This window comes from Strongyloides ratti (assembly GCF_001040885.1).
Source record: "Strongyloides ratti genome assembly S_ratti_ED321, chromosome : 2".
In the NCBI taxonomy this organism is placed as follows: Eukaryota; Metazoa; Nematoda; class Chromadorea; order Rhabditida; family Strongyloididae; genus Strongyloides; species Strongyloides ratti.
Window position 1 is genome coordinate 2862899 of NC_037308.1, and position 26116 is coordinate 2889014.

General features: G+C 23.8%; 7 protein-coding genes across 7 annotated transcripts; 2 read left to right on the top strand and 5 right to left on the bottom strand.

Annotated features, from left to right (window-relative positions):
- Nucleotides 1-77: 77 nt before the first annotated feature.
- SRAE_2000090200 (LEM domain and LEM/LEM-like domain-containing protein) lies at nt 78-760 on the bottom strand (the record flags this gene model as incomplete). Its single annotated transcript, XM_024651789.1, has 2 exons — nt 78-395; nt 446-760. 2 exons carry the CDS (start codon nt 758-760, stop codon nt 78-80), a joined length of 633 nt encoding a protein of 210 aa, XP_024505432.1.
- Nucleotides 761-901: 141 nt separating this feature from the next.
- Nucleotides 902-2529, bottom strand: SRAE_2000090300 (Chromatin assembly factor 1 subunit B; the record flags this gene model as incomplete). Its single annotated transcript, XM_024651790.1, has 4 exons — nt 902-1586; nt 1725-1895; nt 1953-2175; nt 2250-2529. 4 exons carry the CDS (start codon nt 2527-2529, stop codon nt 902-904), a joined length of 1359 nt encoding a protein of 452 aa, XP_024505433.1.
- Nucleotides 2530-3462: 933 nt separating this feature from the next.
- On the bottom strand, nt 3463-4075 carry SRAE_2000090400 (Hypothetical protein; the record flags this gene model as incomplete). The annotated part of the gene is made up of 3 exons (XM_024651791.1): nt 3463-3552; nt 3605-3997; nt 4043-4075. The coding sequence occupies 3 exons, from the start codon at nt 4073-4075 to the stop codon at nt 3463-3465; spliced, it is 516 nt and encodes a 171-aa protein (XP_024505434.1).
- Nucleotides 4076-6643: 2568 nt separating this feature from the next.
- SRAE_2000090500 (WD repeat and HMG-box DNA-binding protein 1) lies at nt 6644-9465 on the bottom strand (the record flags this gene model as incomplete). The annotated part of the gene is made up of 2 exons (XM_024651792.1): nt 6644-9325; nt 9370-9465. 2 exons carry the CDS (start codon nt 9463-9465, stop codon nt 6644-6646), a joined length of 2778 nt encoding a protein of 925 aa, XP_024505435.1.
- An 82-nt stretch (nt 9466-9547) lies between these two features.
- SRAE_2000090600 (UPF0420 protein C16orf58) lies at nt 9548-10778 on the bottom strand (the record flags this gene model as incomplete). Its single annotated transcript, XM_024651793.1, has 3 exons — nt 9548-9573; nt 9624-10424; nt 10475-10778. 3 exons carry the CDS (start codon nt 10776-10778, stop codon nt 9548-9550), a joined length of 1131 nt encoding a protein of 376 aa, XP_024505436.1.
- A 386-nt stretch (nt 10779-11164) lies between these two features.
- Nucleotides 11165-15445, top strand: SRAE_2000090700 (Coatomer subunit alpha; the record flags this gene model as incomplete). Its single annotated transcript, XM_024651794.1, has 6 exons — nt 11165-11203; nt 11318-11378; nt 11420-14919; nt 14967-15154; nt 15320-15324; nt 15372-15445. 6 exons carry the CDS (start codon nt 11165-11167, stop codon nt 15443-15445), a joined length of 3867 nt encoding a protein of 1288 aa, XP_024505437.1.
- A 7966-nt stretch (nt 15446-23411) lies between these two features.
- On the top strand, nt 23412-25885 carry SRAE_2000090800 (MADF domain-containing protein; the record flags this gene model as incomplete). Its single annotated transcript, XM_024651796.1, has 3 exons — nt 23412-23725; nt 25006-25774; nt 25838-25885. 3 exons carry the CDS (start codon nt 23412-23414, stop codon nt 25883-25885), a joined length of 1131 nt encoding a protein of 376 aa, XP_024505438.1.
- Between the last annotated feature and the right edge of the window lie 231 nt (nt 25886-26116).

Below are 26116 nucleotides of genomic sequence, written 5' to 3' on the forward strand. Positions count from 1 at the left end.
ATCTCGAAATAAAAAAGTTTATTTATTTTAATCGACGATCATTTTATAAAAAAAAGAATGACAAAAAAGTTAATAGGTTACAGGTCATCATTACTTTCATCTTGTAATCTCTGCATGTGCTCCTTGTAGAAAAAATAAGCAAAAAGCACAAAAAGTGCAAAACAGACAATCTTTAATAATGTATACCAGAAGGGTTTCTTTTCCTCTCGAACCACAGGATATTCACGATGCATATTTCCAGACAATAATCTAGCCCGACGTTCATCACGCTCAGCTTTAGTTAAAATTCTAACAGATTCTTCACCATCATAGTTTTCTTCCTCACCATATTTGTAACCTTCATCTAGACAAGATTTAGGTGATATATTAGTGGTTATTCTTTTGGTAACTCTGCTCTAAAATTATTCACTTATAAAAAAAAAACATAGTCTAAAGTAAAACTTACAGTACGAACAGTTGGATAAGGTGTATCATTATATACATTAGCACTCTCAGAAATAAATGAATTTCTAATGGTCCCTGATTCATTGGCAAACAAAGGTGTAGTAGGATTCTCCTCGAATATTTCTTCAACTTCTTCAACAGTGTGGCTAGGATGATCTGTGTTTGATGACAGAGCGGCAACCAACTTTTTTTCAAATAAATTTCTTGAAGTTCTGTTAACAGCACCACAAGATATATTAAAGTGTTTACACGCCTCAATTAATTCTTTGTTTGACAATTCAGAAACAGTAGCCGCTGTAAGAGTAGCAAAGTCCATATCTTAAATCCTAAAAAATTAAATTTCTAAATAAGATTAAGGTATTTATAAAATATATTAAACATCGTTTACAACGAAATAATAAAAAAAAATAAAAAAATAGTGTTATATTCACATATAAAACAAAAAAAAAATGGTTTGTTAATCGGCTAGTAAAATAATAGGTACATCCTGGTTAGTACAATCAACTTTTGTTTCCTCAGAACCAATGGGTTTCTTCTCAACCATCTTACTTCGTTGAAAAAATTTTAAAAGTGTCTGGCTAGGAGGAGGTACACATTCTTTGACATTCTTGAAATCATTGTTTTGCGTCCTATTACCATCTTCAACACCAATATCACTTAATTTACCCTTTTTGACTTTAGAAGTCTTCCCTTTTGGTGTTCTGACTTCCTGTTTTTTTTTATCATCATTGTCTTTTTTCTTTTTTTGACTAACTTTGGCAATAAATAACTCAGGATTTGATACAAATTCAGGTGTCTCTTTTAATACTTCACCAAGTGTTCCTTTTTTAAATTTAATAAAACTATTAAACCCTTCATTTGAAGAAATGACAACAATTTCACCATTTGGTGACCATGAAAGATCATACAAAAAATCGTAATGTATTTGATCGACATATGCAAATGGAATATCACTTTGTGAATCATAGAACTTAACTGAATCTTTATCCATTATAGCAAATATTAACCTGTAAGGCAGTCCAGAATAATTAATTTTACAATCTTTTCTTAATTCATAAAAATGAGGTGAAAACGATACCCTAATAGTGGGCCTATTATTAGGTATAAATATAAGAGGACGCCCTTGAACTAAACTTTCTCTACTAAAAATAAAAGAACCATTAATTAGTTTGTCTTCAGATTCAAAAACTCCAGATGTTGTGACTAATAATTCACCACATGGAGAATACTCTAATCCTCTAAAGAAAGTCATCAATTGCTCATCATGAAAAATTTTATACCATTTCGAATCAATAGAAAATAACTCAGAATTTGATGGAGGAAATTGTACAGCAGATATTGATTTCACCTTATAACCATTTTTAAGTTGAATAATATCTAACTTCCTATCAGTAGAAAGTGTTGCTATAAAATTTCCTCTCGGATCCCAAGAAATACCATTACAAAATGATCTATAATTAGTTAACATTATCACTTTTTGATTATTCACAACATCATAAATAGCAAACTCGGATGCTTTAGAAGAAACAGCTAAATACCTAGAACACTTAGACCAAGCAAGATATGTTATATCGTCATTCATACAAAAAGGTCGCTTGAATAAAACCCAGTTTTCTTTGTTTGGTGGTAAATCATCATCACTTTTACCTATAGGATTTTGTTGTACTGGAGCTGTTGAAAGTTTCCATAGAAATAAATATCCAGCAGTATCTCCAGAAGCAATATATTCACCTACAAAATTTAAAAGTTTTAAATATACATTATACCAAATATATTTAAAATCCAGTAAACGAGAAAAAACATACCATCACCACTAAACCTCACAATATTTACACCAGCGTTATGTCCAGCAAGATCGGCAATAAATTCAACAGCAAGACTAGATTTACTATCTGATGATAAATCATTATCAAAACGAAAATTCCACAACCGAACTTGGCTTTCCATTGAAGCAGTAGCTAAGCGATATATAGGGTGATCTGATGAATGATTAAAACCCGCTTGTAGTATATCAACTGATGTTATAGGTTTCTTATCATGCCAATATATTTCAGGCATGTAATAATCCATTATATCACAATTCATAACAACAAAATAATTCTAACACCATTCAAAATAAATTACAAGCAAATTTATATCATCAAACAACACAAATAATACCGCACAAAGATACAAACATTCGTTTTAAGAGTAAATACATACATATAAAAATAAAACAAACTACTATTTTGTTTTGGTAATTAATTTTTTTTATATAAATTTATTATATTTCTATTTTTTTTAAATTTTTAAAAGAAAATAACTTAAAAATTTTAATTACGATAACTACAATTATTAAAATTGTGTTTGATTTAGAATAATATATTTGAAAAATTAAAAAAATTAGATTTATAACTCTTGTAATTACAGTAATAGAAAATTTTTTGTAATTTAAACCTTGAAAATTTTTAATACTATAAAAAAAAGTCTAATCTTTGAGATTTTGTTTCTCATAGTAAAATTACAACAAATAATTGATAAAAGAAAAAATTAAATAATTTCTTTTAAAATATATATACTAACAATTTGGTTTTTTACATGATGTTAGAGAAAATTTTGAGCATATCATAATTAGAAATCAAAGTTAAATTTTTATTTTGAAAGTAGATATGGAGATTTAAAATAATTTTTAAATTATATAAATGTTTTTTATTATAATAATGGAAATTTGAATATTATACTAAAAAAAACTAGGTAACCTTTTTATATATAAAAATATTAATTTTCAAAATTTTTGGCTCATGTTAAGATTTTTATTACTTTTCTGAAATTCACATTAAAAAAAAGTATGGCTAAAAAAGATTGACTTTAACAAAACTAAAAAATACAAAAAATGTTTGTTATTTATTAAAAAGGAAGAAAATTTTATTCGTACTTATTAATATTTTATCGCTAATTATAATTTAAAAATCAATAATGTACAATTAGTAGGAAAATAAATTTTTTTAAATGTGATTATTTTAATAAAATGATTAATTATTAAACAGCAGACATATGATATGGATGTTGAGGTGCTACAACAGTTTGACTTGTTGATACTGGAGCCATTGTTGTCCATGAAACTGGTCCCTTAAAAATATATTTAAGATTAATTTATATTAATTTTTTTTAAATTTAATACCTGTTGAAAAGCCATTTCTGGTTGGACATCTCTTATTTGTGTATTATATGTTCCTTCTGGTCGGTATTGTTGTACAAGTGGTTGATTTTGAAATGTTTGTGTTGGAGAGAGTGGATAAGATATTTGTGTTGGTGTTCTAGGGGGAATATTCATTTGATCAGTTGTACTTGGTTGAATATTTGTTACATTAGAAAATGGTGATTGTAACATAACATTATTTTGCCAACTTTGTTGTTCTTTTTCAATGTTATCATAATTTATTTGTTCACCTGATCTATACAATGCTTTATCTGCCTCAGGATCTTTCTTTTTTATAAATGCCATATATAAAGCAACAAAAAGTCCACCAAGAATTAATAAAGCTGCTATTAAGATAGCAAAAATTACAGCTATCTATAAAAAAAAATATTTTATATTAAAAAAAAAATATTTTGTTACCTGATAGTTATAATAACTAATAACATATGGCATTTTGTTTTAGAAAATAATAACTATAATAATGGTTGTTTTTTTTTTCTTTATTATAAATGTATTTTACACTATACAAAATGAATTATATAGAAATTTTTATTCTTCTAAAATTTATAATAATGAATAAAGAAGTATTTATATAATGATAGAAATATAAAAATAAAAGAACATTGAAGTTTTGACCACACACTATGATAATATTTACCGATCTCTTCAAAATGTTTGTCAATCTTACGAAATTATAATTAAAGAACATTTTATTTTGTATAAAATGTATTGTGATAAATAGACTTATGAAGGTAAAAGAAGTTTATATATGAATAAGAATTTATAAATATCATATGAAGCTAAATGGAAAAAGCTCTTATAAATTATTGTTGGTAGTATAATTTATACAATGATTGTAGTTAAATATATAAATGATTATATTATTTAAATATGTTTCTAGAAGATGGTATAGTAGAGGTAGGTATATAGACAAATACAAAATCATCTAAGAATTTTATACCAATGTTAGTTTTACATATATATATGTTTTATTTAAGAACTAAGTTTTAGAATGTTATCAATTTTTATAAATAATACACATATGTCTAGTAAGACATTAAATATATAAATATTATTACAATTAACTTTAATAAATTTAAAGATACTTATAAAATAATATAATAAATTAAAATAATCCACTTACATATATTTTGAGGTTATGTTTAATGATAAAATTAATAATTTGTCAAATATATATATATATATATAATCAAATATTATATATGGAGAGTTATAATGTCAGATAAGGTAAATAAACAATATAACCTGAATGTTAGTGGATTGAACGGAGAAGATTAAAAGAAAATGTATATGATTTTAGCTTCTCTTTGGTTAAAAGGATATATAACAAAGTAAATATTATCAATTTTACTTTTAACAGCCAGAAACAATATTATAAGATATATTATATATTTGTACACATGAACTATATTTTAATAATAAAAACTTTATATATGTATAGAATAAAAAATTATTTGATATTATATACAATTGATATGATGAAAAGAATGATTGAAATTGAAAAATATATAAAATGATTAAAGAAATAATTTTTAAAATACAAATCTTTTGATATACATGAGTAAGAATAGAAAATTACATTTTAACAGTCATAATATTACATGACTCAACAACATTTATATCTTATTGTACATATTGATAAGAAAGTACCATATGGTGGTAGGAAGATATGATTTTGATATAATTTTTTTTTCTAAAAGTAATAATTGATTGAGTATATAAAATTTTAATTAAAAATAATTCTTATCTATAATGTATATAAATAATAATTTTGATTGTTTGATTATAAAAAAAACTGTTAAATTATGATAAACAATTTTTATTTTTTTTATATTTTATTTATGTGTGATTTTAATATTAAAATTATTTTACAAGAAAATGACCAAAATTTTGTATAGATGACACATGACTGTTTGTGCTTTGTATAATGATTTATCACTTTAAATTTCCTTATTTTGTTTAAGAATTAAAACTATTTAAAATTAAAATGATTATTTAAATATATAAATTTTACGACTATATCATATTATTATTGTCGTAAAAGTAATTTTCTTGATTGTATTTTTATAGTTAGCAAATTTGTATATTTAATTAAAAATTATTCTTTCTCATACTCTTTATTTTTATCAATATTTCAAATGTATTATAAAGTTGTATAAATTATAATAATTTTAATATGTACTTAAATTTTTTTACTTTTATTAAATAAAATATCATTCTGAAAGAAATAAAAAAAAAGAAACAAAGTAAATTTTTAACTAAATATTAATTTTAAACAGAATACTTTCCAATGATTATAACTTGCTTTTATTAATTATCAAATACTTATTATTAACTACCAATACCTCATAGAAAGTATAATACCCAAATATTTGTTTATATTTTTCTTAATTCTTTTGTACAATAAAAGTAACTGGAATCTTTTGATATTTAATGATAATTCTAAAGAAAACTAATTAAAACATTTTACATACTCATTAAATACACACAAAATAATATAATTATTTTCTTAAATTTCAAAACGTAAAAAAATTTCTTTTGACATACAGACAATTAATAATATATAAAAACAAATAGCCGACATTTAAATTGATAGATGACTTTAAATTCTATTGTAAAAAAATCTATTTAATTGATAAAAATGATTCCAATTCGGATTAAAAAGATAAATGATTTAAGAGATCTCTTTTAGACGAGGATCCCCCTCAAAATAACTTTTTTTAAATAAAATTTCTTTTCAATTTTATTTAGTTTTTCTAACATAAAAAAACAAGGGGAATCAGTAAAAAAAAACTGAAAAAAAAAATTTTTTTTTACACTAAAAACAAAGAATTACAAGGAAAAAAGATGAAAAATTAAAAAAAAAAATTTACTTTTATTTTTTATTTTGTCGTTTAAATCAAATAAATACAAATTTCTTTTTTTAATTAAAAATAAATAGCTAGAAAAAAGAAAAATGCTTAAAACGTATTTTTTAATTAAAATAAACAAGAGGGATCTTTATATAAATTTAAACACCTGAGAATTACCGGGAGTTGAGTCTACATTTTTTTTGAATGGGTTTACTGAATACAATCTTCCTATTTCCGGCATTTCAGAAGTTGTTGATAATTGAGAAGAAGAGTCATCTTTTTTTTGTTTTTTAATATCACTTTCAACTTCCAAAAGAGAATCATCATGATTGATCATATTTCTACTATTTACAATAGGTGTATTAGGATATTTTCTTTTTGGTACAGCAATAATGGTAGGTGTAGATATTTTAGATTTCGGATTTATATTTCCAGTATTAAGAGTAATTTTTTCATCATCACTCCAACCATTATCCTCAAATCTAACATGTTTATTTTCTTTTTCATTTCTTTTTTTTTCAATTATTTCTTTACCAATTTCATTAACTTTTTCACTAAGTATGGTAAAATTTTGTTTAGCAGCATAATTACTCAAAGCTTGAATAATTTTTTCTTCGTCAGCCATTTTAGCAATATCAGTAGCTCTAACAAGTCTTTTTGTTGTTGTAGCTAAAGCAAACAATCGTAGCAATATTCCTGCTTTAGTTGTTGTTGTACCATTTAGAGTATATTTCATTGAAGGAAAATATTTATTCAATAATATTTGATTTTCAAGTAGATATCTATCTGTAGATTTACCAATTAGTGGAAATTCAAATGTTGTTACTTGAACTGTACTCTTATGAGTAACTAAAGGATATTGTCCATTAGCTACATAAAGATAACGAATCTGGTATGCTGATGAAAATGTAACAAATATAGGAAATATGGAATCTAAATTATTTGTAATCAAATCACTTCCACGTTTAATTGGAAGCCATGTTGTTGATTCTATATGAAAAACATAAAAATTATATTTTGAATCCATAGTGACAATATTTGAATCAGGTGTAAATGTTATGAATTGTAAATTTGAATAGGGAGTTAATGAAACTGGGAATGTTTTTGTACATTTGATAGTTGATATAAAGTGGAAATCCATCTTGAGTGAATATTCCATACAAGAATTACCTTTTTCATCTTTTTCACCGGTAAACATGGCACCACCATCATATCTAACAACAACTAAAACATCATCATTCATTATCATTGTAACAAGAGGTCCATTATAACAAAATACATTTAATTGTATACCAGCTAAAGTATAAATTCTAATAAATTTATAACTCGTTGCAACAGCTATATAATTATCGGATAAAGAAATATTTACAATAGACTCATCACTATCTTCAAATTCAAGTTCCCAATCTCTTGAATTACCATCCCAAGAAGAAAAATATTTAACAAACAATTTGGACGGTGTTTTCTTTCCATTTCTGGGTGAAGCTAGAACAACAGCTTTATTAGAAATATCACCCATTGTAAAATTAGTATAAGTATTATCAATAATAATTTCTCCATGAATAGAAATATCATGAAAAGATGCCTCGATGCGACTTTCATTGTCGTCACAAATTAATTTTATGATACCATGATTATTCCATTTTAAAAAACACCCAACTGTTGTTTTAGGTGTAGATGTAACCATAAAAGGTGGTAAGATTTTAGGAGGTTTATACTTAATAATACGTTCAGGAACATAACTTTCTTCAACAATATTATCATCTTCTGGTAGAGCATAAGTACTTTTTATTTTCCCAAGATCATATGAAAAATTTGTTGCCTCGTCATCGCAATCCATTACATCACATTCATCATCAGAAACTACTACTTTCCTTTTGACGACATTGTTAGAATTTGGAGATACTGAAATATTATTTATTTTAACTGTATGTAGATATGTTTTTTCATCTGTATCACATACTATCAGCACATTCTCTTGTTCTTCTAATGGAGACCATGCCAATGAAGTTATTCCAGTTGTAGGTTTATAAGATTCAGATATACACTTTCCATTATTTGTATCAAAAACAATAATTGTACCGTCAATTGAGGATACAGCAAGCTTATCACCCTTATTTGAAATACAACAATTGTTAAAGTTTTCATTAACATCAGAATTCCATTTACATTCCTCAACGAAACTATTGGATTTTGATAAATATGTAATTACTTTAACTCCATTATCCGTAGGAAGATACAAAAATTCACCATTTTTGGACCAGGTCATACTATACAAAATGTCTCCTCTCGAAAGAAATTGTTTATTAGAAAAAGAAAACTTTGCCAATGGATCTAATTTCTGTTGACCACAAACATCTTTCTCAGCATTTAATCTATAAATATTAACATTTGAATTAGAAAAAGCAGCTGCAAAATAAACTCCAGTAGGATCAACAGAAATTGAAACAATAGGATCATCAGTACAGTATTTATCATACTTCAAAACTTCAGATTTTTCATCTAGTTGTATAGATTTGATGACGAAATCATTTGATGCAGCAACAATATATCTACCATCATGAGAGCAATCTAAAGCACATGTTTCAAGTGAAAATTTTGTCATGGTCCCATTTACAATTGCTTTTCCATATTCTACTGATGTGACATAATTTTGCTCATTTTCAGTTATAGGATCTCTTGAAGTCTGTCCAAGATATATATTTTTATTCCACCAGCATATGCATGAAACATTGTCATTAGTGCATATTTCTTCGCGATATTGCAATTTATTTTTAGAATCCAAACTCCAATAAAAAATGGAACTATCTGAACCAATCGAAACAAAAAGCTAAAAAAAAGTAAAGAAAAAATCATCTAAAGTAAGATCCTTACATTTTCTTTAGGATTCATACTAGAATTATGATCTTTATTCAAGGCTATTTTGATTGGTCCTCTAAAATGCGCATGTACGGTTTCAAAGGCATCCATATTTACCAATTTTAATGCAAATAAGCAAAAGAAAAATTCTAAGTGATTAGTTTGAAAATTTCAAAGAAGTACACTACTGTTATTATGCGCCGGTTAAAATAAAACAATCTGTTTAAGAGAAATATAAATATTTATTGGAAAAATATGTTGAAATTAACCTTTAACATCATCGTCATTTTTTTCAATGGCAAAATGATGTCTTGTTAGATTCCATTTATTTATTTGTAATTCATGTATAAAATTATCAAAGGAACTATTTTTTGGATATTCATTTGTTTGTAGATAATATTCAAGTACGAACAATGCATGAAACTCAGATGTAACAGTTGATGTTTCTTTAAAGTTAATAAATATTTCGTTTTCTTGATAAAATATTGTATAATCTTTGCCTTCATAAGATAAATATTTTTCTTTCTTAGCTATATCATTGTTTAAATTATATCCTAAATATCTTTTTTTAGTAATATGAGATTTAAACAAAGGTTCTTCTTTATTAATAAAATTTATATTAAGATTTTGAAGATTTCCATTTATGTATTCCTTCACTACAATATGATATGTTTCTTGATTAAAAACAGAAAATTTTAGCGACTTTACAGCGTTATAGTTAGAAAATAAATGAATAAATGTTAAAATAACAAATGATATCCATATTAATATTTCGTTTTCATGTACTAATGGTAACAACATTAAGCTACTAATAAGTGATACAAGATTAAGCAAAGTTTCTTGACTTCCATCTTTAGCAGAAACATCTGCTATATTATCTTTTATTGCTTGATGTTGTACTACTACTGTTCTGGTAACACCACCAGCAACTCCAACAATTGATTTTAATATAGATGAAAAACAAAGAAACGAAAAAAATAAAGGATAATATGTTATCCATGATGAAAATATATCTATAAAAAATGATATATCATTTAAAATGTCAGCTAGTAGTCTCCATGTTTTAGAGTCTATAAGAATTAACTTTTAAAAATATGATCATTTTCATTTATTGACATACATCTATCTAAATCTGTGCCTTTTTTCCAAGCAAATAAAATTCTTCCAATCATTCCTGAACCATCTTTTAAAAGCCATGTTATTGTAGCAGCCAAAGCTGTAGCTTTCTCATTACCTACACCAACGCCTTTTAAAATTGCCTGTGTAGCCAGGGCTCCATTCATTGATGATGCAAAAGCTTGCAAAGAATCCCAAAATTGATATTCTAAATAATCTCCAGTTACTGAAGTAGGATATCCTTTAGGTAAAAAAATTTCATATAAAGTATCAATAAATTTTTGATTTTTTTTGTTATATTTTTTCATTATAATTAAATTATAAAATCTTAATTTTAAATAATATAAATTTTATTCTTTAAAACTAAAATTAATTAAATAAAAAATTGATTATTGCTAAAATGATACAGATGACTACTCAAGGATTGTCCTTTATTATTTATTTATTTCAATACTATTTACTTATATTATAGATAAACATTATTCCACTGGAAAAATTTTCATTGCTACGTGTCTCATTATACATTAATATAATAATATTGCTCACAACTTTTCAATATATAAAATTCACACATTTATATATATTTAGATTGCCAACGTCATCAGAAAAGTGGTATTATTTAATTTTTTTAAATTTTTTAATAATTTAATAATTTAATTTTTTAATTATTAGAAATTAAGGAGATAATAAAAGAATGATAGTATTTATTAATAAAAAAGTAACAACAACTCAGGTATTTATTTATTCTTAATATTTTGTATCGTATTTTATCTAAATATTGTTTTTTTTTTCTTTTAATTAATTTATTAATTTTATTTATTATAATTTTACTATAATTTTTTTTTAGTCAAGACCATCAGGAATGGCTTTACTTAAAAGATTTGAGACTCAATCTGCTAGAGTCAAAGGTAATTATTATTCATAGTTGAATAAGTAATATTTTTTATAGGAATATCATTTCATGCAACTAGACCATGGATATTAGCTGCTCTTCATTCTGGTGTAATCCAGTTATGGGACTATAGAATGTGTACAATGGTTGATAAATTTGAAGAACATGATGGTCCTGTAAGAGGAATAGATTTTCATGACCAACAACCTATTTTTGTTTCTGGTGGTGATGACTATAAAATTAAAGTGTGGAATTATAAGCAAAGGAAGTGTTTGTTTACTTTACTTGGTCATTTAGATTATATTAGAACAACATTTTTTCACAAGAACTATCCATGGATAATATCTGCTTCTGATGATCAGACAATAAGAATATGGAATTGGCAGTCTCGAAATTCAATTGCTATATTAACAGGTCATAATCACTATGTCATGTGTGCACAATTCCATCCAACGGAGGATATTGTAGCTTCAGCCTCTTTAGATCAAACAATAAGAATATGGGATATATCTGGTTTAAAAAAGAAAAATGCTCCACCAGGTATGGGTGGTTCAATGCCATCACGTGTTGGTTCCGGAGCAGGACCACTTAGTGCAGCACAAGGTGATTTATTTGGACAACCTGATATTTTAGTCAAACACGTTTTGGAAGGACATGATCGTGGTGTTAACTGGGTTTCTTTTCATCAAACACTTCCACTTTTGGTTTCTGGGGCTGATGATAAACAAGTAAAACTATGGAGATACAATGATGTTAGAGCATGGGAGGTTGATTCATGTCGTGGTCACTATAATAATATATCTTCTGTTGTTTTTCATCCTAAAGCAGAATTAATTTTATCTAATTCTGAAGATAAGTCAATTCGTGTATGGGATATGCAAAAGAAAACATGTCTTCACACATTTCGTCATGACAATGATCGTTTCTGGATTTTAGCTAATCATCCTTCATTAAATATGTTTGCTGCTGGTCATGATAATGGTCTTATTGTTTTTAAAATTGAAAGAGAAAGACCACCATATTGTATGTCAGGTAATATTATGTATTATGTCAGAGAACGTCAACTTAGAAGATTAAATTTATCTACAAAAGATGATATACAATTAGCTACACTTAGGCATATTAGAAATTCACCTCCATATTATTCAATGCATTTTAATCCAGCTGAAAATGTTTTTATTGTTGTTACACGTCCTCATAATCTTGAAGGTAGTACATATGATTTATATAGACTTGGTAAAAATGCTGGAGAAAATGGTGTACCAGAAGAACCAACACCACAAAGATCTATTGGTATTGGTGCTGTATGGATAGCTAGAAATAGAATAGCTTCACTTGAAAAAAATGGTTCTGTTATAATTAAAGATTTACAATTAAAAGAAGTAAGAAAAATTGAACATAATTTATTTATTGAAGATATATTTTATGCTGGTACTGGATTATTATTATTAAAAACAGTTGAAGGTCTTCAAATGTATGATATTCAACAAAAAAGAGTTGTAGCTTCAATAAAAGCAAGTAAAGTTAAATATGTAATATGGTCAAATAATATGGAATATGCAGCTTTATTAAGTAAGCATACTTTAACATTAATTAATAGAAATATGGAAGTATTATATACAATTCAAGAAACTGTTAGAGTTAAATCTGGTGCATGGGATACAAGTGGAATATTTATTTATACAACAACAAATCACATTAAATATGCACTTACTGCTAATGAGCATGGTATAATTAGAACTTTGGATACACCATTATATATTGTATCTGTAGAAAATAATGTATTATATTGTTTGAACCGTGAAGCTGAACCTATTATTGTTAATTATGATCCATCAGAATTTAGATTCAAACTTGCATTAATTGAAAGAAGATATGATGAAGTTATGAGACAAGTTAAATGTCAAGGTTTAATTGGACAATCTATAATTGCATATTTACAAAAGAAAGGATATCCTGAAGTTGCATTACATTTTGTTAAAGATGTTAAAACAAGATTTGGATTAGCTCTTGAATGTGGAAATATTCAATGTGCTTTGGAGTGTGCCAAACAAATTGATGAACATTCAGTTTGGGAGGCTCTTGGTGAAATTGCTATGATGCAAGGTAATCATCAAATTGTAGAAATGTGTTATCAAAAAACTAAAAACTTTGATAAACTTTCTTTCCTTTATCTTATTACTGGAAATTTAGCAAAATTAAATAAAATGATGAAAATTGCTGAAATAAGAAAAGATCTTAATGGTCTTTTCCAAACATCTGTTGTTCTTGGAGATTCAGAAACACAAATAAAAGTTTTAAAAAATGTTAACCAATATTCATTAGCATACCTTGCTGCACATACATATGGTGATGAAGAAGCTATTGAAGAGTTAACTGAAATTCTTGAAAGTCACGAAATTCCATTACCAACTGTTAGTAATTCTGCTACACCATTAAAACCACCACTTCCAATAAGACCTATGACTGAAAATTGGCCATTACTTGTTGCTTACAAGAGTGCTTTTGATACAATAGCTGCACAAGTACAAAATGAATCAAAACCAAATGGAAAAGGTCCAACAGTAACAATGAAAATTGAAAATAATGATGCTTTTGCTGCTGATGAAGATGATGATGCTGTTGGTGATGCTTGGGGAGCTGATGATGAATATTTGGTTGATGAAGATGGTAATCTTGAAATTGATGAAGGTGATCTTGTTGTAGGAGATGAAGAAGGAGAAGGTGGATGGGATGTTGATGAAGATCTTGAAATTCCTGTTGAAGCTGATGTTCCTAAAGATGGTGATGAAGATGGTCAATTTTATACTGTTCCATCACGTGGTCAACCACCATCCAATTTCTGGCCTAATAATTCTAGATTAGTTGCTGATCATGTTGCTAGTGGATCATTTGAATCAGCACTCAGACTTTTGACAGACCAACTTGGTATTGTTAAATTCAATTTATTTAAAGATATATTTCTTAATATTTTTGCATCTTCAAGAACAGTTTATTGTGGTGCTGGATTATCAACTCCTAACTTTTCATTCCCATTAAGAAATTGGCAGACTGCTGCATACAAAAATAGTTTACCATCGACTGGATTTAAAATTAAAACACTAGCAAAAAGATTACAGGAAGGTTATCATTTAACAACTAGTGGTAAATTCAATGATGCTATTGACAAATTTCGTTCAATTTTACTTTCAATTCCTTTGTTAGTTGTTGATTCTGAACAAGAAGGAACTGAAGCTGTTCAACTTTTAGATATTTGTCGTGAATATCTTGTTGGTCTTCTTATGGAAGCAGCTAGAAAAGAATTACCAAAAGGTACAAATGAAGAGCATATTCGTAATTGTGAATTAGCTGTATACTTTACACATTGTCAACTTCAACCAATTCATCAAATATTGACACTTCGTGCTGCTGTTAATTTGTGTTTCAAATTAAAACAAATGAAAACATGTGCCTCAATGTGCAGAAGATTACTTGATCTTGGACCTAAAGCAGAAGTTGCTTCACAAATCAGAAAAATATTGTCTGTTGCAGAAAAAGATTGTGTTGATGCTAATAAGGTTTGTTTATTATTATTAATATCATTATTATTATATAATTTTTTTAGTTAAATTATGATGAATATAATCCATTTGTCATATGTTCACGTACCTATGTTCCATTATATAGAGGAAAACCACAAATTACATGTCCCTTCTGTAAATCATCATACGCTGAGGAATTTGAAGGTGAGATATGTAGTGTATGTGAGGTTGCAGAAATAGGAAAAGGAGCCTCAGGTTTACGCATAGTTATGTAAAAAAATTTGTTATTTCATCAATAAATAGACAATTTAACGTATTCAAAAAAGTTATTAGACTCACATTAATTTATTTATATTATATATTGAATAGTAAAAAATAAAAAAAAAACATTAATTGAAATTTCTATTAAAAAGTAGCAATTTCTGGTACTATACAGTTATGGTATGGTCATTTTTTTTTTGAATAAAAATATATGAATAAATTTTTAGATATATTCACAGTTTCAAAAACAATTTTTTTAATATTTATTCTAGCTATTGTCATTTATTCAGATTTTGGCTAATTGTTTTTTTGTAATGGATTTTTAAATTTTTCTAAATAAATTTTTAATTATGATATATTTTTTTAATTTTTATGGAAATAAACTTTTTAAAAAACAAAATTAATCTTTCCAATAAAAATATGTTTATTTTTATGATGGCAAAAAATTTTTTTAAACAGTACATTTAAAAATAATTACTTTTGAGATGATAAAAAATAATTTTTAAAAATATCATTTTAACAAAAAGATATTAAGTTTTAAACTCTTGAAATCATGAGATAAAAAACTTTTTTTGTAGGCAGAATCTTGAAAACTGAATAATAAGCATTTGATAGTAAAAAAATTTTAATAATGCAAATGATTTTAAGAAAGTTTTTAATTTCTTTTAGAATAAAGGTACTAATATTACGATATCATTTGAAACATAGGAAAAAGTTCAGAAAAGAATTTTCTTTCTAAAAATATATATGAAAATTAAACGTAATTTTAAAACTAAATATACATGATATGAATATATTTTAAAAGCTTCATTTTTAAATTATAAAATAATAAAGAAAAGAATTTTATGATTGTAAATTATGCTTCAAAAAGGTATAATTTTAGAATTTAAAAACAAAAATATAAAACCATGTTTATATTTGTAATATAAAAAATTAATTCTTTCCCCGAAAATCACTAAAAATTTTCAAAATTCTTTTGTAAACGATGGTAGTTTAAACATATCTTTTAAATTAACACCAACATTACCCTAAATATATGTTACCTGTACTCAATAGTGAAAAAAAATATAATTTTATAATCTCACTAAAAAAGTCATATCTTATCATTCAACTTTTAAAATACTTTTTATGTTATATAAAGATAGTATATGATAAATATGTAATATTTCAAAATTTTTGAGCTGTGTATATATTCCCCATATTTGTTTCTATGAAATTTTAGTCAAATTATTCAAATTGAGCGATAATTGCAAGTTAAAATTTAATATTTTATCAACTAGTTGTTTATTTATTTCAGGAACCTTCAATTGACTGAAAAATATGCCATAAACCACTTTATGGGGCATAGTATTTTTCAAATGTACAAAATATTTTTAGGAAAAAATTTAATGAAATTTAATTTATGGTAAAAAAAAATTAGTGAAATTATATCTAATACTTTAATGGGAAAATATATGAATTCTAACATGGATTTTTCTTTTATGTTAAAAAAAAAAAACTAGATTCTGTAAATATAATTTTCATTGGTTATACTAAAAATTAAAAAATGCCAAAATATAATAATGTTACTTAATTTTATTTCAAACTATAAATTTTATATCATGTAACGAAAAAATTTTTTTAAAGAATCTTACATTAAACAAAATAAATATATATAAGTATATTATTATTATTATTATCTTTTATAAAGAACCGGAATGTCCCTTGTAATGATAAAAAATTTTTAAATCATTTTTTAAATTTTGACATTCAATTTTCTAGGTGTAATTAACTTGTTCTTTTCTTCTTTTTCTCTTCCTAATTTTGTTTAAGGTATAAAAATTTTTGAGTTTTATATGTTTTGACTTGATGTATATAAAGACATTGAAAAGCAATCATCTACATGTATATTGTTAACTTTTCTTATTTGAGGTAAATAATTTTATAAATAAAATTGTATTTTTATTTAAAATGAAAAGAAACTATCTTGTATCATCATGAATGATAATGATGGTATTTATGTGGTAGTATAATAGAACTAGATCAAGTTGATGAGTCCCTTCTTCATCTTATAATATTTTGTTAAGGTATAATTTAATATGAAAAGAAGGATATTATAATATTATATATTATTTTGATGGAACTTCATTAACTCAATTAAAAAAAAAAAGAATTATTTATTATATAACTTTATTAGATAGAAAAAAATATATATATAATTTCTTTTTAGTAAAAATTATGGTATTATAAAACAAAAAGTAATAGATATTTTTTTATTATATACTATTTTTGGAATACATAGTTTTCTGAAATTTGATTATGACTCACAAACACACAAAATTTTCAAAGTGATACAGTTATCTATATGTATGTAATTTTTGATGATATAATCATTTTTTTTTATTATTCCTGTTATTGAAATTGATTTTTGAAGATGAATAGAAAAAAAAAAGAAATTAATATATAGAAATATTTCTAAGCAGGTGACTGAAGGAGAGAATAATACAATTAAAATAAAGATAAAAAAAATAAAAATTAAGGCAAATTAAAGATAAATTAATTGATATATATATATACGTATATTTATATAAATATATACATTAATATAATTATTTTCTTACTTTAATCAAAAACTGGACCATTATTTTTCAGGTGCAAAAATGTGTTAAAATAATATGATAAATTCTATTTATATATATTTTTTTTTTCAATTTTTATAAAAATTTTAATGTTCGATTTTTATGATAATGGCAAGGGTAAATAAAAATTTTTAATTTGTAGTACCATCTTTCAGTCACCTTCTTATACCAGTACTTTAAGTTTAATACACAAAACATTAATAATACTGCTTGCTGACATGCAGTTACAAAATTTTAAAGATGACCGGTTTGGAGCAATTTTGTAATATCATTTGAGTAAGAAAAAGAGATAGGATCATAAGTTTTTGGTTGTTGGAGAGAAAGAAAGAATACATCATATCTACAGAAATTATAATGAAAGTGACGTTAAGGGGATTGGAGGATTGTATGATGATGATTGAAAAATTAAACTTTTTGAAGTGAGGAAAGAATGTGTATATAGGTTTTAATGAAACCTATTAAAAGTCTTTTTCTAGGATGTGTCTCTCATTATTATTTTTAATATTACACTCCACATCTATAAAACGCATACTATAGTTTTATTTTTTTAAAATTATATTTCATGTAAAACATTATTTTTGTCTTATTACACTTTTCTTTTTTTTTTTTTAAAGAAATGTTTTTATCAAAAATTCCTGTAATTTAACAGCTTCACTTTTTTTTTATATATATATTATATATATATATATAATATTAAGAAGATATAAATAATAATATACTCTCTAGTTTAAACAATCAAAATAATATTTTCTTTTTCTTTCTTAATACATACCAATAAATTCACTCAGTCATTTAAATAATAATCAAAACCACGCATCATCAAATAATATTCTATTTTGTCATTTTTGGGAGCATACATTCTTTTTGTTACTCTTCAGTCAAATTGATGATGATCCCACCTTTTTCTTAACCTTCAAAATCTGCCAAGTACTATTATTTAATTTTCCTTGTGTCCTCTTTCATTCTTAAAATATTTCTTTGTCTTTCATTTCATGTATATAAATGGTTATGTTAACATATATAAAAATCTTCCTTTTATATTTACACTTTCTTCTAAAGCATCAACTACTTATTTTTCAACTCGTTTATTAGTTAACTCATGTATAATATTAGAATGTGTTTTTATTTTAAACAAAAAAGATAATAACATTTTAAATTAAAATAATTATAATATTTTATAGAATAAAAGTGATACACAATCTTGTTATCTACCCAAATCAATCTTACCTTTTTATAATAAATAGTTTTTTTATTAAAAAATTTATATATATATGTGAAACCGTTGTATTAAAAAATTAATAGTAAAAAAAAATTTCAGAGATGTATTTCTTTTCATTCTATAATTCTTAATTTAATTTATTATATAAAACTTTTAATATTATTTATCTTTATACCTGACCATTTGCCAGCCTTTTACATCTTCTTAATTTGATTGTTGCCATATTACTAAATTTTTATTTGCTTAAAAAAATTAATATCTCCCACTTATTCCGTATTTTTTTTATATTATATATTTTTGAGCCTGTTCATCAAAATTATATAGACAATTTTAAGTTTCTTTAATTGCATGTATATAAAATAATATATATATATATAAATATATATTTATTAGTTGTCGTACTTTCTTTGAGGAAGATTGGGAGTGTTAAAAAATATTTTTCTGATTCTTCTATCTTTATATATTATTTCTATCTTTTTACCTTTTTATTAAAAATTTTTAATATTACTTTTATTATAAATTATTATTATTATTATTATAATAATAATAACTATAACCATCTACTAGTATTTTTGTAATGCTTTAGGAAGAAAAAGGTATGTATTTAAATAGTGAATTGCATTTTCAAAGATTGTACAATAGTGATATTTAATTTATCTTTAATTATTTTCATAACATCTTTACAAATCTAATATATAACGTATATATATATATATATTTTACTATTCAACTGGATTTTAGGATATATGAAGAACATAAATACCATAATATTATTATTTGAAGTTTATTTACAATATATATATATATTTTAAAATATAGATATATTATTATTTATATATTATTTATAATACTCTATTTCTTTTTCTTATTATATTCACATTTTAGATGTAGAATAAGCATAGGCTTATTATAAATAAATTTTATACTACTGTAATATATTTGTGTCTCGAGCTAATAGTATATATATATATATATAAATAACTTTACAAACTATAAAATGTATACTGTATATATTTATAAAACTTTTTTTTTTTTTTTTTTAAAAAATCTTAAGAAGTTTATTTGTTACGTTCCATTAATGCGATCACATTTAAGAATATATACATATACTATATATTTTAAAAAGTAGTTTATATTATATTTCTATCACAATAATCATATTCTAAAAGAGTTATAACAAAACAATTTTTATTTATTATTATATTATTTATAAAAATTACAATACCGCTTCATCCTTGAGATAATTCTTTATTGAACTTTAACTAATCTTTATTTCGGTATATTATTTTATTTATCTTAATTCATGGTAATAATAATTACCATTCCTCAAAGAAATTACATCTCTTTTTGCCTTTCCATCAATTATCATACCTTTTTCTATTATAATAATTTCTTAAAAATAATTATTTCCACCATCTCGCGACTTGAGTTTAATTCTTCTCATATTTTTGAGGTCAACGACATTGTCCTCATCTTTCTACATTCTTCATTTTAATTCCTTTAAACAACAAGATAAATGAATAATTGAACCAAATTCTAAAAAGAAAAAATATTCATCTATACATCTATATATATATATATATATATATAATGTAATAATTATTCATTATAATTACAATAATTTCACAACATCTTACTAAACCGCGACTTCTTTATAAATATTAATAATACCCCCACTTCAACATTCTAAGATTTTGTTATTTATTTCATAAATATAATATAATTTTAAAATATTCAATTTTAAGAATATGTCTTTTCTAATAAAATAATAATTTTTAATCAACATCTTCTTCATCTACATTCCTTGATCATGATATTTTAACAAAACTCCTTTTAAATTTTAGTTGCTTCATTAATTTTTCCATCTCTAGATAACAAATTTTATAATCTTAATTTACGCTTTACTTTAACACATCTACAGTCTATTCCTTTTCTTAATAATTATTCAACATGTTTTTATCTTTAGTCACAAAATTCCTGATATATACATATGTATTTTAGTTTTAAATGCACATTAAAATTCTTATCCTCTTTATGATCAAATCCTTAGAAGGGATATATATAAATTTTTATTTATATATATAAATATATATTTATAGATATACATATATATATATGTCGGCATTATAATATTATATAAAAATTTTTAAAAAGAATAGGAACAAGTAATAATTTTAAGAATTCCCTCTTTTAATAAAAATTTTAACTTTAATTTTTCTCATAAATTTATTTCATTTCATCAACTTAACCTACCGCTGTTTTTATATTTTATCAAGTTTTAACCATGAGAAAAAGGTGGTATTTTTCATCATCAACAAAATTATTTCTTTTTTCTTTACAATCATTAATATTATTCTTTGAAGTATAACAACACCTATTCTACACTTTTAGCTGCTCCAACTTCAAAAATCACAATATAATAGAAGGTCGTTTCTATAAATCATCCTCTTTCTAAAAATCTAATAAATAAAAAGGAACACCAGAGGCCTTGTAATATTACTTTAAGAATTATAACCATCTTTTCTATATATTTATGCATTATATATATATATGTATATATATATATTTTTTTTCTTTGGTATTAATTTAAATATATATATATTAATGCATAATAAAAAGTAAACTAAAAAAAAAAATTTAAGAAAAATGACACTGTACATAATATAGTATCTTCTTATTCTTTATACTTGACTGATTTCTTGTTCTTGATAATACTAAAAAAGTTTGATATATGATATTTTTAATAAAAAAAAAAATGCATCTATTTTATAATAATAAAAATATAGTGATGTATCTAAAAAAATTAATATATATATATATATATATACATATATCATTATTACAGCACAATGAACATTTTATACATAAGTATGCTGTATTTGGTAATTTCTCATTAAAGATAGTAATTTTTAAATTTTTAAGAGAGTAGGAAAAAAAAAGATAAAGAATATGTGAGTTTTGTTAGATAGATGGAAAAATTTGATAGTTAATTATATATATTACATAAGATACGTAATGAAAATATATAGAGAATATATACTATATATATATATACTTTAATTATGTATATTTTTTTAACGGTTTATCTTTTTTTTTAAAAAAAAAAAAAGAGGCAGTTAAAGAAATAAAGAATATGGAACATGCCTACAGTAAAAATTTTTGTTAATCTTCAAATATAAAGGTACCATACTATTTCTTATCCATGTATATTGTATTGAATTTTATTGTATATTTATTTTTATATAGAAACATAATTGTTATCCTCAATATCTCTCAAAATTTGATGTACAGTAATGTTAGATATATGTATATATATATATATATTTACTGGAATTGCTAGTTTAATGGAAATAATTTGATGATTGTTAAGAACCGGAGATGAAAAGAATGAGGTCTTTGTATTGTCACTTCAGACATATTACTACAAAAATTTAACGTTTCCTTCACATTTTATGTATTTATATAATCTTACTTTTATTATTATTTGGAAGAAAATATTTATAAACTTCTTTATATATTATCATTTTATCCATTATATTAAATCTCTATTAATCTTAAATAGTTGAGGATAATATCCATACTTTTATTTATTTAATAATAATTCTAATATAAAATTTTTAGTAAACTTTCCTCCAATTATCATTTGTCCCATACTTTAACTTTTTAACTGTTAGAGATTATAAACTTTTGATTCTTAATCAACAAAAATCTGTATTCATTTTATCAATTATATTGGAATGTTGTTTTAAATATAATTCAAAATAAAGTTAGATGTGATGAAATTCTTGTCATATACCACCAATAATATTTTATTTTTCATAAATATACATGTTTATCTTTGAAATACAATTAATTGTTAACAGATCTTAAATACAATTTTTATCATCATTTTTGAGTTATTCTTCTCCTAAAGACATCAAATTATGCCTAACATATCATGTTTTCTAATTGTTCTTCTTCTGTCTCGATAGAGACTTTTATTATAAGGTAATTACAAAGAAAAGAGACTTTAGCACAAGTAATTTTTATTTTAAAATGAAAGAAGAATTACTGATACGTGTATAAGTATAAAGGTAGACATTTGATTAAATCTTCTTCTCAAGTCATTTCTCACCCTAAATATCTTACATACACACTTAGTATGACTTACATTTTTAAATATAAGCTTTTTCTTCTTCTTCTTCTTCTTCTAATTATTTAATATTTAATATATATAATATATATATATATATATTCAAATGTGGGCCTACTGTATTTTCGCGTTGTGACATATTTTTTTATGCCTTTCTCAAGAATAAAATTATATTTAATAAATTTTTAGATTCTGTTTGGGTATTAGTCCCACTAAAAAAATTGTCAAAATTTCACTCCTCAATACTACACCAACTATTTCAAACGTATCTTTTGGCATATTACCACCATCACCTAAAATGCCAGAGAAATCAGTTAATGGTACTCCTCTTAATCCAAGACCATATTTTCCACCACCAATGACTAAAAAATTAGTCCAATTAGTGACTGAACATGAATGTTTAGTTAATCATTATGATAATACTTATATGGGACGTTGTAAACGTATGGAAGCTTGGAAACAAATAACTAATATTTTAAATCAAGAATTTGGACTTAATTTTACAGTAAAACAAATAAAAAAAAAATTTTTTAATATTGAACAAAATACAAAAAATAAAGTATATCCTGGAGGTAATGGTTTACCACATGGAGTTGGAAGACCAGTAAAAAGGTAAGAGATATTAATAAAAAAAAAAAAAGTTTTTTAAATGATTACTGTTAATGTATATAACTTAACATATCTTTATTGTCTTTTTTTTTTAAACTTATTTTTAAGTTGATCTTTTATTATTAACTTTATAAATGACAGGTAAATTATTTTAAGAATATTATTTATAATATATATGTATATATATGTGTATTTTTTTTTTATTTTCTTATTTAATTATATTTTATAATATATTTAATGTAGTATATATATAAGAATATACACAACATTTTATATAATATTTTTATTTATTGTTACTTTAAAAATTTATACAAAAAGAGAATATTTAAAGAAAAGAACATACAAGGTTTTTGACAAAGATGTTCTTATTTTAATATTGTGTAGCAAATATAAAGATTGTAAAAGTAAAATGAAATTAGAAAAAAAAAATAATGGCAATGAGAAGATCTTTGTTTAACGGTCTGTACTTTTTGAAATAAAATGACATTTAGTGCCTGGCTATGGTTTTATTGTAAAAATACATGACTGTCTTTCTTAATTCTAAACTAGGTTTAAAGTGGGGAATCATCAAAATTGATAGTAGGATATTTTTTTCTTTTCCACATTTGTAATTTAAGAGAATAATTTATTGTATAGTATTAATGACTCTTTCTTTTCGTCATCTTCTTCTGATAAATTAGAGTAAAAAAAAAATTAGTTAATTTTAAGATTGTAGAATTTGATCTTGTAATGGAAAAAGGAAATGTATTAGTAATTAAAACGGTAAAGATTCATATCGGTTCGTTAAACAATATAAAAAGGGTCTTCGTTAAATAGATCTTATTTAGTAAAAATCGAAAGTTAGCAATGTTATTCAATGAAGCGTTTAATAAATTAATTTCATTTATCTTGTTTTTAAAAAATTACAAGATATGTCTACGTGTGGCGTTTTTGATAATGTGATTAAAAGTTAATGGATTTCTATTTAAAAGTATTTTTATTCTTTTTAAAGTAAAGGTATATTTAAAATAAGTTTTATGCTTTTATAAATTAATGGGATGATTTTAAATCATCACAACATTAACTGAATGTAGTGTTTAACATTATAAATATATTTTGGAATTAACTTTTTTAGGGAAACGCGATTCTTTATTATTTTAAAATAATTTATTTAAATATAAAATAAAGATAACAATCAACTTTTTAAAAAAATAACAAAAGATTTATTTTTAATATAAAATAAAAATATTTAAAAAAAAAAAGTTTTTTAATATATTTAATACTTTTATCTATATTTTTTTTAGAGAAAGTAGTGTTATGACTGGAGGCGCAGATGATGAAACCGGAGAGGATGTTATACCTACAAAATTACCTGCAATGACAGAAACAGAAGGTGAATATTTAAAGTTATTTAACAATAAATGGAGAAATAAACATGGAGGAAAAATTAACTCAATTGCAAGTAAATTAAAAAAAAATAATTCTAATAAAAATGATAACAATATTCAAGTACCTAAAACTGAAGAAACACCAACAACACCTAATAGTAATGATATTCAGATGAGTAATATTGTTGCGGTACTTTCACAGATGCAAGAGAATAGCCAATTGGCAAATGATTACATTAATACATATAGTGATAGAGATCAATTAACAAAAATTCTTCAATCATTTCAACTTAATTCTAGTGGTATTCAACATAACTCTCTTTTAAATAATCAATTTGTTGATCAAGTTCCTAATATTTCAAGTAATGGTGAGCTTGATGCATTAAATTATAAACCTGCCAATCATTTATTTGATACATTTCAAGCTTTTCAACAATCATCTGAAGCTAATAATAATATTATGGGAAATTTAAAAAAAGAACAAGATACAACTCTTAATATAACTGCTGAAAGTGCTTCAATTAATTCAGTGGTATCAAACACTACTCCAGCTAGAAATGCTCAAACACCAAGTATTATGAGTGAATCTCCAAATCAAGACGTTGTTGAAATAAATAAAAAATATTTTGAAACAATTATTGATAAAATAGAGAAGATGCTCAACAACTTTATTGATCATCAAAATGTAAGTTTTTAATTAAATTATTTTTATTTAAAATAATTATTTTTAATTATTTTTTTCTTTTAGAAAATGACGATTCTTCTTGATAAAATTCTTCAAAAACTTGATTCATAATTCAAAATAAGGTTTACTTTTATATTACATTATATTGCCTTAATTACGGGTAATTAAAAAATTCTCTTTATTATTATCAATAAATATCTTTGTACCTATTTCTTAAAATTTTAATTACAACACAATCTTATCAAATCTCAAAAATTAAATAAATTATTTTTTTTTATATATATTATTCTACTCAAATACTTTATCTTTTTTAAAACAATTTGTTTTGTATATTTTTATTTG